The 13,702-nt window shown below is 53.0% G+C and overlaps 1 protein-coding gene across 1 annotated transcript in view; it reads left to right on the forward strand.

Annotated features, from left to right (window-relative positions):
* CEMIP (cell migration inducing hyaluronidase 1) overlaps positions 1-13,702 on the forward strand; it is a 75,153-nt gene that overhangs the window by 43,172 nt on the left and 18,279 nt on the right. Inside the window, exons 14-20 of the mRNA XM_029239744.1 lie at positions 2,470-2,675; positions 3,444-3,513; positions 4,712-4,840; positions 6,817-6,902; positions 8,061-8,192; positions 11,171-11,206; positions 11,286-11,441. Coding sequence (XP_029095577.1) covers positions 2,470-2,675; positions 3,444-3,513; positions 4,712-4,840; positions 6,817-6,902; positions 8,061-8,192; positions 11,171-11,206; positions 11,286-11,441 — 815 coding nt within the window. The remainder of the gene's footprint in view (positions 1-2,469; positions 2,676-3,443; positions 3,514-4,711; positions 4,841-6,816; positions 6,903-8,060; positions 8,193-11,170; positions 11,207-11,285; positions 11,442-13,702) is intronic.

The raw sequence follows: 13,702 nt of genomic DNA on the forward strand, positions 1-13,702 counted from the left end.
ATGACACCACAAGTTTGTGATGAAAGCAAACTTGAACTTGTGTCTTCTACTCCCAGCCCAGGGCTTTCTTCGACCTTATCATGCTTCTCTCTGGACTCTATATGCCACCTCACCCCACTACTAACGAGAAGCAAGAAATGCAACACAAGATGGGAGGTTTCTTTTCTGGTGCTGTTGAGAATTGATTAGGACACAGGTTTTGGATCAGACAGATGGAGAAGCAAGTCTCAATCCGTCCTTGCAAGAGAAGTGACTCGGGCAACTTTCTAAGTCTCGGTGCCGTCAGTAGAAAGGGAATAGTAGTTTCGATAAGGATTAAGTGAGATAATGTATGTAAAACATTTCACAGTAAACAGTAGTTATTTTTATTCCTTTCCAAAAGGGTTTTTCTCTCCAGAGCACACCTCAAGGGGCCTGGAGGGAATTTCTTATTCAGGCATTTGTTAGAATAACAATGTACCCAATTCATTACTCACTTGCATTCAAAGAGGACACCCCAAGTGTGATCCAGATGGTGGGCACCTGGGTGCCTAGGATTTAAGAGGAGCTATGGGCCCGGGTCTGAACACTGTTCCATGTCCCTCCTCTGGGCCTGAGCGTCCTCCTCTGTAACGTGAAGGCATTGAACTTGCTCTCGATGCCCACGTTTTCTTGCCTGTTCCTCCCATGCTTGTCTTTCCAGGCGATTTGCGACAAACTTTCCTAGCTCACTAGGAGGAAAGGAAGCAGTCCCATTGCATGACCTTGGTATTGACTAAAATGCTTATTGGTGCACCGAGTAGCATTCAAGATCACGCCCTTGCCTATTACCAAAGATTAAGGAAGCGATCCTCGTTTGAGAAAGCGAAGAGCTTGCCTGGAATAGGGCAGTTGTGCCTGTGCTCCGTCCTCATGGGTGAATGGACACAGAAAACTGGGGTTCCAGCCCTGGCTTTGCACACGTGGGCTGTGTGACCTTGGGCAAATCACTCAACCTTTCTGAGTCTCATTTTCCTCATCTCTGAAAAAAAATTAGTACAGGATTGTGTAAGATTTCAGCAAGATTAAAAGATATAAGAGCCCAGGCCAGTGCTGGGACATAAAGGGTCCTAGTTCTGGATGCTTCTAGAGCATGTCTGCCTGGGACTTGGGGAGTAGGTAAGATTTGCCATAGAAAAGGCTCTGGAGGGAATTGGGGTGTTTACCCTTGATTAGTGCTTCTCAGGGACAATTTTGTCACCTCCCTTCCCCAATGAATGCCCGGAGACGTTTTTGGTTGTCACAGCTGAGAAGGTCCTGCTGGCATCTAGTGGGTAGGGGCCAGGGATGTTGCTAAACTTCCTACAATGTACAGGATGCCCCTCGAAATGGTAACAGTGCCAACGGGGGAGTTGTTTGGGGATGATGTGTGAATTTTCCAGGGCCTGGTGCAGCAGTGGGTACTTACTAGGTGTGGGTAGAATGGTGTCATAGGGGAGCAGCAGCGTCCCTGGTTGGGTGACATCACTGGGCAGTCAGGTCCCCGGGGGTGGGCATGAGGATGGAAGATCTCAGACCGCTAGTGAGGTGTTTCTCACCATCCTCATGCCCCGCTGTGGACAGGGCACCTTGGGAGGTAGCGAGCAGCTCCCTGTGGGGTGTTCAAGTGAAGCACGATGCCCGTTTGTCAGGGATGCTCGTGAACAGAGTCCTGCTTGAGAAAGGGAGCTAAGGCTCAGGCCAGAGGCCCTCTACCCACCTTCTCGTTCTCAGATTGATGAGTTCATAGACATTCAGACCCGGAAGGGGCCTTGGAGATCCTGGACTTGGACTCCTCCATTGTGTGGTGGGGAAAGTGTGTTGGTGAGAGGTTGGCAGACTTGTCTGAGAGCCTGTGATGCTTGTGGGCACAGCTAAGACCGTACTCCGCGTCTCTCCATGTCTTCAAGTGGCTTCTCCACTTGGCCCACTGACGCTGTGATTCCAAGAAGAATATTGAAGAGCTGGAGTTTGCAGCATTTTCTGGTTTTCTGCAAGTGTGGCTCGTTGTGGTTGCAGGCTTCAAAGCTGGCTTGCATCCACGGGAGACGGCACAGTGAGGAACCAGTCTTACTAAGAAGCCCCCCTGGCCTGGCTCAGACGGAGCTCTCCCTACCCCCCTTTCTGGTGGGACCTCTTGGTGAAAGCCTCCACGTAAAGTCCTCGTGAGCAGTGTACTCGCCGTGTCCTCACCAGATTAGGCTCACAAGGCCTCGTCCCCGGTCTCCAGTCGGGCCCACCTCTAGCAGTTTGTTCTTCTCCCCACCCCATGAAGGCTCAGTTGCAACAGCTCCAGCTGGAAAGGACTTCAAAGTCACGGCTCTGTCGTACCCATGTCAGGTCCATCTCCAAGCCCCCAGATCCCCTCTCAGCCTGGTGCCTGGCTTAGGCTGTTTAATGTTTGTCGAATGGATGAATGAGCACATGAGTAACGACGCTGGGCGAACTGTCGCTCTGTCTTGACCCCTGCAGGTCAAGGACATTGTGGGCTATAATTCTTTGGGCCACTGCTTCTTCACGGAAGATGGGCCAGAGGAACGCAACACTTTTGAGCACTGCCTCGGCCTCCTTGTCAAGTCTGGAACCCTCCTCCCCTCCGACCGCGACAGCAAGATGTGCAAGATGATCACGGAAGACTCCTACCCAGGGTACATCCCCAAGCCCAGGCAGGACTGCAAGTAAGCACCTCCCTCTCCCTGCCCTGCACCGCGCCGGGCCTTTGTGCATGTGCTCACACGACTTCCCAGCCCAGGATCTGACTTCTCACTCCTGGGTTCCCGAGTGGCTTAGACCTCACAGCCCTTAACCACCCCAAGGCTCTCAGCTGCTCAGACAGAGGGCAGGAGTGTGTTTTCGACTTCTCCCTTCTCAGTGTGCCTCACGGGCATCGTTTTTGGCCAAAGATAACCACTGTTCTCGGGCTTTTCCCGAGGCCACACAGTGCTCCTTTGAGGAGAGGAAGCGGGCTGCCACCTCGGAGCCCACAGCGTGTACACGTGGGCACCAGCTGCACTCGTCTGTTTCTTGACATGAGAGAGTCAGAGACAGAGAGAGAGAGAGAGAGAGAGAGCAAGAGAGGGAGAGCTTCCCGTACAGTCAACCTTCTGGGTCCAGGGCCTCTCCCTCAGAGACAGCCATTTTTATGGGTTCTCCTGACTTATATCTCTTCTAGGGTCCATCTCAGATTTAACCCACAAACGTGCTTATACCTTCAAGAGCCATGCCCCATTCAAATTCTGAACGTGTTAAAGGCATAAATGCACCCCAGTTTAATGAGAAAACTGGGTTTCAGATGAACAAATCAGGGGGCATCTCAAATCACTGATAAGAGGCTCATCAAAGCAATGTTAGAGTCCCTGACATGGGCCACCCCTCCGCCCCGGGCAGCAAGATGGGACCAGTAGCCCTCTGTCTGACGCCATTCAATCTCTGCCCCCCGCCCACAGTGCTGTGTCCACCTTCTGGATGGCCAATCCCAACAACAACCTCATAAACTGTGCTGCTGCAGGATCCGAGGTGAGCGGAAACATCCCTTTTTTGGGCGGGGCTGGGGGAGAGGAGACGGCCGGGGCCAACCCTGAAAGATGTGTGCCCTGAGCCCCCAGTCTAGGTATCCACGCAGTCAGGCTTAGCGTGAAGAGGGAAGAGCCAGCTTGGGAGGCAGATGGACTTGCTTTTAAGTGATGCCTCTGGCCCTTCGTCACACTGGTGATCATATCTAACGAGTAATCAGTAGCATTATTAGATGCCTGGTACATCAGTGCTCTAAGCTCAGATTTTTTTTTTTTTTTGCGGTACGCGGGCCTCTCACTGTTATTGCCTCTCCCGTTGCGGAGCACAGGCTCCGGACACGCAGGCTCAGCAGCCATGGCTCACGGGCCCAGCCGCTCCGCGGCACGTGGGATCCTCCCGGACCGGGGCACGAACCCGTGTCCCCTGCATCGGCAGGCGGACTCTCAACCACCGCGCCACCAGGGAAGCCCCGCTCAGATTTTTTAATTGTGTTTTTCAGACTTTATTTTTTGTGTGTGGTGTGTACACAAGCTCATTTACTTTTATTTATTTATTTTTGGCCATGCCACGCAGCATGCGGGATCTTAGTTCCCCATCCAGGGATTGAACCTGTGCCCCCTGCTTTGGGAGCATGGAGTCTTAACCCCTGGACTTCCAGGGATGTCCCATAAGCTCCAATAATTTAATTCTTGTGTCAACCCTATGAGGTTTGTACTATGGTGGGGAGGAAAGTTAGGCAGGGACATGCACAGGATACAAACACGGTATTCTGTCTACACAGCCCTGCCCTTACCCACCCCTCCGTGCTGCTTACCTTCCTGGGGAGCAGGTCAGGTGCCGTCTCTGGGCCTCAGCTTCCATATCTGCAGAATGAAAGGGTAAAGCCAAGGACACTCAGGAAACCCTCCCATTATGTGTCAGGAAGGGGAGATTAACCCTGGCAGTGACTCTGAAATCCAGCCATTTGGCGCCCATGGCTGATACAGTAGGACCACAGAAGGGTTTTAATAATCAGGATGGACGCCCACCCCCCAAAATATATCCGCCTCAAACTTCTCGCTGTTTCCCGCGGGTGTGTCTGGGAATGGGCGTTGGGGCCATTTGGGTGATAGCGCTAGGCCCACCCCTAGTTTGGGCCATCCAACAAGAAGCTCCCTGGTGCTGAATTCTGTGGCTTTCCCCCCATGTCCTCCTCCACCAGGAAACTGGATTTTGGTTCATTTTTCACCACGTACCGACGGGCCCCTCGGCCGGAATGTACTCCCCAGGTTATTCAGAGCACATCCCACTGGGAAAGTTCCTTAACAACCGAGCACACTCCAACTACCGGGTAAGTCCTTCCAGGCCTGCCCGCCCGCCCGCTGGACCTTCTTCCCAGGCCTGCACGTGATGAGAGCCGGAAGAGCCACAGCTCCTCCAGGCAGCCCCGGAGCTGGGCCCCTGAGTTCGATTTCGCAGCTCACTTGGTGGGGATGGGAGCGGTGGTGACTCCGAAAAGCCAGGCCTGATCTGTGAGCTAGGGAAGGTCAGGACCTGGTTCTGCAGGAAGATGAAGGTAGCATTAGCATCCTCTCCTCTGGTCGCTTTTTCTTTCTGGGAAGCGGGTCCTCCATCCATGCAGTGCTAGGGAGGCAGGTGGAAAACAGACATTTCTGTCATCTTCGTTTGCTCATCAGTAGTTCTGTGTGTCCAGCACCAAGCGAGGTGCTGGGGAAAGGGACTGGGCTCTCGGGTGTGTCAAGGGCCCCCAGTTGAGGACAGCATCCAGACCAGAGTCATGGGCACGTGGGAATGGAGCTGGGAAGCAAGGCTGAGACCAGAGATGCCGTGCTGGGGACAGAGGTGGTCTTGGGGACGCAGGGGCAGTGTGCAGGTAGAGGCCCGAATGTCAAGGCTGTTCTTCTGGTCCGCTCCCTAGTGGTACAGATGAAGAAACAGAGGGTCCTAGAGGAGAATGGATGCATTCAGGGTCGAAACCAAAGAGACTCAACTAGGGAGGAGCCCATGAAGATGAGAAATAATTTCAGAATAGACCTGTGTATACAGCTAGGAGGTGGGGTGTGCCTGGGAGAGCCGTCTCCGTACAGAGCAGGTGCAGAGGCTCTGGGGGCTGTGGGAAGCAGGGGGCAGTACTCCTTGTCGAGATCCCTTCGTTGAGAAGCCTTCCTGTGAGCCGCAGGTAGGCCACGCAGTACCCGGATGTTTGGAGAGGTTGGAAAGGGGAGGAACACGTGAGGGAGGATGGTTTCCAACAGGGAACTAGGCAAGGACTCCTGGCCCCAGATGGAGGGAGGGGCCCTCGGGGGTGGCAGGGTGGGAAAGGAGCAAAGAGGATCCTCGAGCCGGATGGATTCTGCTGCCTGGATTCCGGATGGGTTCTGAGCCAAGGAGGAGCCCCGCGCGTGGTGTTCACACCTGGTGAGCCCTGACTCCGTGCCACTGTGTAAGGGTCCTGCTCCCAGACTCTTCACATGGCTTCTCTTATTTGGTCCTCACAGCAGGAATTCAATGTTATCATCCCATCTTACACAGACTGCAACTGAGGCCCGAGATTTACCCGAGGTCCTAGCTCATGAGAGAACAACCGGGAATCAAGTCCCACTTCTCTTGACTCACATCACCACTGCTTAATTAGAAGTCAGTTGAAGATCACAATAGCCAGTGTCCAGTTCTGTAAAGAAGAGATAAGGAGTCCAAGCCTCCCTAGGAGGCCAAGGGAATCCAGCCCTGAAGGCGGACTGAATGGGGCCTCACTGGGCAGCCTCACTCCCACTCACCCATGGCTGACAAAGTGGACACCTTTGGAGCCAAATAAGAAAGCGAGGTTCTTTCCTTGGGTCAGGCGACAGCCAAGACAAGACTGGGGAAGGCTCCCAGACCCCTGCCCCAAGGTAAAGACGGGACTTAAGTTGGGCATCTTCTTTGCATCACTGCAGACACATTTCCCAAGAAATCATATCTGTCATCCTTAATTTGGGGCCTGGGCTTATAACTGCCCAATGCAGTGTGAGTTTGGGGCATGGACTTCGCCGTGTGGCCTTGGACAAGATACTTAACCCCTCTAGACCTCAGGGTCCTCATCTGTGCCTCCAAGAGGACACCTTATTCCGGATTTGACTTGAGCAATGCAGAGCAATGCAGGTTCTTCACCTCCCTCGTTGCAGACCCCCTACTTCTATTAATGCGTCCTGAGAGCGAAGCTGGTTTCACTGGAGCATTCAAGAGTACGCAGTGAGGCTGGGTGTGAGAAGATGCCTGCAATCTGCTGTCCGAGCTCATGTGTCCCTGAATGTCCCCTCTCCCCAGGCTGGCATGATCATAGACAACGGAGTCAAAACTACCCAGGCCTCTGCCAAGGACAAGCGGCCCTTCCTCTCCATTATCTCCGCCAGGTAATTCTATGGGCACGTTCTATGTGCTGCGCATGGAGCTCGTTGCTGGGCGTACCCTGGTGAACATCTGAGCAGGGCCAAATCTGAGTCAGGGCTGAGGCCTCAGCAGCTGAAGGGAAAAGAAATTCTGAGAGGTTTCTAAAAAAATCAGCAAAATCCAATACCTGCTTTTTGATAAGTTGACAGGACTGGCCAGGGCCCCAGCAGGTTGGACCAGGATAAAAAGGTGAAGAGAAAAGAAGGGAGGAATTTCGCTATCAATTTAATAGGAAGGAACATTCAGATTGTACCTATAAGCACATCTGGAGCTCAGCCCAAGGCCAGGAGCTACTTTTAAGAGATGCTGTCAAAACCTCAAGGTAGTTAGGAAAATCAGTACCCTTTAAGGAGACCAAGTGCTTGGTCCGTGTCAAAAGTGGGTAACACCGGGGGCTTCCCTGGTGGCACAGTGGTTGAGAGTCCGCCTGCCGATGCAGGGGACGCGGGTTCGTGCCCCGGTCCGGGAAGATCCCACACGCCGCGGAGCGGCTGGGCCCGTGAGCCATGGCCACTGAGCCTGCGCGTCCGGAGCCTGTGCTCCGCAACGGGGGAGGCCACAACAGTGAGAGGCCCGCGTATCGCAAAAAAATAAATAAATAAATAAAAGCGGGTAACACCAATGACATGATCATGTCCATGGAAGACATGACGTGGAAGACATCAGGAGCATCCAGGCTCAGTGCTCCATTTGGTGGCTAAGATGTAGAAGCCCAGGAAAGGCACCAGGTCAAGGTTACCCCCAGGGGAGTAGAGAGCTGGGCACCTCAGACTCCCCTTCCCGGCCACAGGGCTGTGTTACATGCCAGGTTTGGGACTGGCTGTCTGAACTTCCTTCTGTGATTTGACCCCTCCTTGGGGCGGCGGGGCTCCCCAGTGGTGATGATAACAAGAGAAGTGACATGTCTGTAGGATGCATGGGGCTGGACCCTGGGGAAAAGACCTCTGACTTCCTCAGCAAGCTCAGGAAGTTCCCTGCAGAGCCCAGGGGGTGCGAGTCGGTTGTTGTTTAGCCCGAGTCTTCCGGGCACCATAAGCAGAGAGAAACTCACTGCCCAGAAGGCAGTCAGTTCAGTGGTCCCCCCAACACGGCCACCTGTGCCTCCCCGTGCTGTGTTCCAGATACAGCCCCCACCAGGACGCCGACCCGCTGAAGCCCCGGGAGCCGGCCATCATCAAGCACTTTACTGCCTACAAGAACCAGGACCATGGGGCCTGGCTGCGTGGTGGGGACGTGTGGCTGGACAGCTGCCGGTGAGTATGGCGTTGGCACAGCGTGGGACGATGCTCCTCCCCCGGGCAGGGGACAGACATGAGCAAGACAGAGAGAGGAATCCAGACATACCGATGTTTGACCTTCTGGTCGCCCACCCAGGCAGAAGCATGGAATGGCAGTGGGCAGTGACCCAGAGAACCCCCTAGAAGCAGCATGTGGCTTCAGCCCACCATGCCAGGGGCTGTGGGGCATGACTTGCCCCCAAATAGTCACTGGGCTTGGCTGTAAGTCACATAACTTGTCATATAACCAGTCAGCGAAAGGAAGGAAGGAAGGAGGAAGGAAACCGACACTTTCTAGGCACCTACTGTGTGCTGGATCCTTGGTTGCATTTATTTCTTACCATGTTTCTTGGAGATATAAATTCTCATCTCCATCTTAGACAATGAGGCTCAGTTGAATGAATTTTCCGAAAGGTGAATAGTTGAACTGGGACTTCAAATACCAGCACATCAGACTCCAAGGCGCAAAGGAAAAAGACAAGGAACACCGAGTTCTGATATAAGGTCCCCATGGAGAGCCACGGCCCACACTGGACAAGAGCCAGAGGGACCGGCAACTGAGTTGGGACTTCCTCTAAAGGAGTAGCATGAAATGTTCTCCTCAACTCCCTTTACTGTTAAAAAATGGGAATCAGAAACTCTACATGGGAAATAAGTGTATTTCTCCATTTTATCATGACCAATTAAAGGAGAAGTGAAGGGAGACTTGCTTGTGAAAGGAGCAAGAGGAAGTGAGAGTGTGTGAGGAGAGAAACAGATTTCACACACACGCTCACACGCTCACACGTGTAAAGGCTTCTCAGAAAAGCAGAGGCCTGGGCAAGACAGACACTGACCCATGGATGGACCCCAGAGAGAGCCAGACACACACAGGGATGGAAAGGGAATGTCGCTGGCAGAGAAACGGGGGCGGGTTTTTTTGTGGGGTCAGAGAAGAGAGGAAGGGAAAGAAGAGGATTTTGAGAGTTTTGAGGAGAGGGGAAAGGGAAGAAGAGAGCCTCTTCTGGGCTTCTGAAGGGCATTTAGGGTATCAGACGGGAGGCAGGCTTGCTCTCATTGGCTCTAGAGAGCAGAAGTTGCAGATCTGGGCAGATTTCCACTCAGTAGCAGGAAGAACTTTCCCGCAACACAAGACGCTAGTCAATGAGAAAAGCTGCTCATCCCTAGAATAGAGGCCCAAGGACACTTGAGAGAGAAATTAGGCAAGAGGTGAGTGAAAGAGGAAACAGATGGGGGTCAAAGCTAAAATTCTCTGTGGTGTTCTGCCTCCAATGAATGTCTAGATTCTGGCTTGCTGGAAGTTCAGGTCCCCGTAGAGGGAGTGGATGCCAGACTTGGGGCCAAAAGACAAATTGTGAAGCACTCCCCTGCCAGCGGGGGTGGATCTTCTAACCCTTCCCCAGCCTCCTTCCAAGGTAGCCCAGAATCTGGCTGGTGCAGAGGTTGTCGTCCCATGAGTGGGCACAGCCAGGGGCTGACAGAAGATGGGGATCCCTTGAGAAGCTTTGAGCCTTTGGCCATGGTGTCCATTTCTTAGGAAGGTTGCTCCAGCAAACCACTCCATGGGTGGAGGCACTCCTAGAAGTGGGAGGGACAACTAATAATACGGCAGTAGTCCAGAGGAGAAGGAATTACAGTGAGAACTTAGGTGAAAATGCGCTTCGGGAGAGTGAACAGGCTTGGGTGGACGGTAACTGTTTTGCTTTATGTGTGTTAAGTTTGAGATGCTTTTGAGATACCCCCGTGGAAATACACCAAAGTCTGGAAGTGCAGGGGGGAAGGGTGGCTGATTTTAGAGTCACCAGCAGACTGGTAGGGGTGGAGGCTGTGTGTCTTCATGCCGTCCCCAGGGGCACAGTGCAGAATAAGAGGACCTTGGGCAGAGCACTGGGGGACAGCGGTGGTAAGGAAAAACCATGAAGAGCCTGGGAAACAAAAATCAGGGAGTCCTGGGAGAGAACTAGAGAGCACAGGGCCCTGGAAGATGGGCCTTGAACGGTGAATTTGAACTGGATGGGCTTCAGACAGGGAGAAGTGCACACGTCCCGGAGGACGGGGAACAGGGTACGCAGAAGCAAAACGGGGAACTAGGGAGACTTCAGGTGGCCAGGACCCTCCCTGGAGCAGAGGGAAAGTGCATTCACTTGGGCCTGAAGCATGAGGGCAAGGATTTGGCTTAGGTTTATGGAGGCTATGAAGCCACCAGAGTTTCGGAAGCAGAGAGTGGCACTTCGAGGGGATGTTCACCCCTGGGACAAAGGAAGTGAAGGCAGCCGCCATATTTGGACCCACGGTCCACGGCAGTGCAGACCCAAGGCTCGGCTCAGATTCTGTGGGACCCCTTATCACTCACAACCAGACTTCCTCCAGAAGTGTGCTCCTCCTGGCCTGCAAAATGGACAACGGCCAAAGGGAGCTGACGAGATCGCTGCAGTGTAATTGCAAACTTACTTCTCAGGGCCAACGTCCGCCTGACTTCTGGGAGACTTAGAAATCAGCTATTAGGGTCCTTCCTGCTGTGGCTGAAACAGTGATGAGGATGGCTACGGGCAATGGAACTGCATCCATGTACCCCCACCGTTACCCAGGGCGGGCTGGTCCTGAGGGTAGCAAGACCTTCCACGTCCCTTTGGTCCAGTATCCCACTGAGCCCTGGAATCACAGGTGGGGGTGGGGTGGAGAGGGAGGCCCATGGAGTCCAGTCTGAACGCTGCTAATGCAACGTGGCACCAAACGCTGAGAGCCCCTGCATTCACTCTTTTCTCTTTGGAGCCAGACACTGTGTGGGTGGGGATCTAGGCGATCCCATTACGCAGAATGTGTAAGCCTGCTCCCTCAGCAAACCCGGTGCTTATGCAAAGACCCCTCCCCTACACAGGATCCACGGTATGACACCAGGGCAGGGAGGAGTCCTTCCCTCCACGACTTCACTGACTGTCTGCTCTTGTCCCCAGGTTTGCTGACAATGGCATTGGCCTGACCCTGGCCAGGTAAGGGCCAATCATTGCCCTTGGCACCCTGTGGGTTGCTGTCTCTGGACATCTCATTCCAGACATCTTCTCTCTACAGTGGTGGGACCTTCCCGTATGATGATGGCTCCAAGCAGGAGATCAAGAACAGCTTGTTTGTTGGCGAGAGTGGCAATGTGGGGACAGAGATGATGGACAACAGGATCTGGGGCCCAGGTGGCTTGGACCACAGCGGAAGGACCCTCCCCATAGGCCAGTAGGTTTGCAAGCATGGCAGCTTCTTTGTTCTGCGTGGCTTAACCTAAACGACAGCAGTGGAAGGAAAGATGCTAGGATGTGATTTCTACCTGTTGACTATGAATTCCTCTGTCCTCTACTGGTCAGAGAAGTCACTGAAACAACTGAGATTAACCAGCAGGGGGGTGAAATCTAGAATCAGAGAGAGAAGTCAAAAAACTGTGTTGAATATGAGTCAACAGGGAGACACAGCTGTCAAAACATAAAACGTTGTTCTGAGCTACGTTAACGGGAATTTAGCGTCCAGGATGGGCGACCATGGCTTCCTCTCTCCTCGGACAGCACCCACACTTGGAACATCTCATCCGCCTCTGATGGTGGCAGAGTGATAGTCACACTCAGATCGGGATCTTCAACCAGAGGCTGGGACCAGACTTGGGGGAACAGCCCAGGAGATGCTGTCACACATTCTCAGGGCTGCTGTGCGCATACAGGGTGAAACTCACTCTGTGTTAGGGTTAGAAGTGGTTTTGTGCAGGAAGGAGTTTTCTAGCAGTCAGCTTTGTTAAACAGAATAGCATGCCTGTCCTGGAGGGTCACAGGCTCTCTGTTGCTGGATGATAAGCAGGTGGTTGGAGAGGGAGGGGGTGACTTGGAGAGCTGACACACCAACGGAGCAAAGGGACTTGGTTAATTCCTCGGAAAGCTGCAGCTTGGGTCAGTGGTGAGGAAGTCTCTCCTTCTGATGGTGTTTCTGTTCAGACAGGAATTCAAGCCAGAGAGCCACAAGCAGCAGCGGGCTAAGATTAGCCCTTTCTGCCCCTCTGAGCTTTTTCCTCTTTCTCTAGGAATATGTCCTTCCTGCCTCTACAGGTAGGACATAGGCCTAAACTCCCAGCCCTAGTGGGATGGGTATCTTTGAAAAGAGTTTGCAGAGAGAACCACAGTCTCCTTTGGCATGAGTGATCCAGAAGCCCCTTGTTCCTGTCTAGCCTAAGTGGTGTAGCAGTCCCTTCAGATCATTTTTATGAGCAACGCTGGGTTTGCATATTTGGGTTTCTTTGCTGAGGGTTACCAGCCTCCCCAGGGCCAGAATGTTCTGACGACTTCCAGAGGTGAGTTTGTTTATGGAGGCCTGACAGCTTTGTCAGACTCAGGCAGGTCCCTCAAACTGCATTTGTAAGCAGGAGCCCAGGACCCCACGGTCCTGATCGTGAGGGATTCATCCTGTATGGGCCTGGGTCGGGGTCCAAGGGTAAAGTAAGCACACAGTTTAAATATAGAGCTAGTGAGAACGGGCTGTCCCTAAAATACCTTAAATGGAAAAATGCATGGAGCCACTCCATGAGAGCCAGGATTCAAGGCGATGACATTAATCAATTACAAATATAAAAATACAGAAATACCAGAAGCCCTTGGCACACCGTGTGCTGCAGGCACATTGCCGAGACTGGTGCTACCAGGCCCTTAGGGAGCCGTATCTGGTGAGGGGAGCTCAGCGCTGAAGTAGGGACCAGCTGGAATGTGACTTCTCCCCATAGATTGCCCTTTTCTGCTTTCTTGTCCCTCTTTCTGCCCTTTCTTCTTTATGTTCACCATGGAAGGAGAAGGCCCTGACCCAGAAGTAGAGATACCAGTAAAAGCATAAACACTGGGCTTGAAGAATGAGCAAGCCTAGCTTTGGGGCCAGGCCCAAAAAGGATCGGCCCAGCCAGCCCCTCCTAGGCCCTTGTTTCCCACGTCCTGCTCAGGAGTCCGTGGCAAAGGAGAGAGGCATCTCGAGCACCCTGTCCCCTTGCTGGGCCGAAGGCAGAATTTCCAAGTCCCCAGTTCTCCTCCAGCCCCTCCTATAGCTCCAGCTCCAAGCCTTTTGCCTCTTCCTCCATCTTTCCCTGCCTCTGGGGTATCAGGCCCTTCTAGGGGTCCCCTGGCAGTTCACAGTCTTGCCCTCCCAAGGGGGCCTGCCCTCCCTTCTAGGGATGCTTGAAACATCACCAGGCAGGTATTTTTCCATTTCATTATCACCTTCCATTCTGTGTCCTTCCTCTCCCTAGTTTCCCAAACCCAGCATACTGCCAATCGAAAGGCTTACCCACAGAGAGGAAGCTCATCTGGGTCTTAATCTAATTAAATTGTTATAGCAACTGAGACCAAGGCGATAATGAGTAAATGGCTCTACTCTCCCAAGGGACATGATACTGGCTCTCTCCGGTAATATTTATTTATCCAATGCCTCTTCATAGGATGGGAATATGTGGGGAAATGTTTGTTTTTTGTTTT

This window comes from Monodon monoceros, unplaced genomic scaffold, assembly GCF_005190385.1.
Source record: "Monodon monoceros isolate NGI ecotype Baffin Bay Population unplaced genomic scaffold, NGI_Narwhal_1 Super_Scaffold_21, whole genome shotgun sequence".
Classification (NCBI taxonomy): domain Eukaryota; kingdom Metazoa; phylum Chordata; class Mammalia; order Artiodactyla; family Monodontidae; genus Monodon; species Monodon monoceros.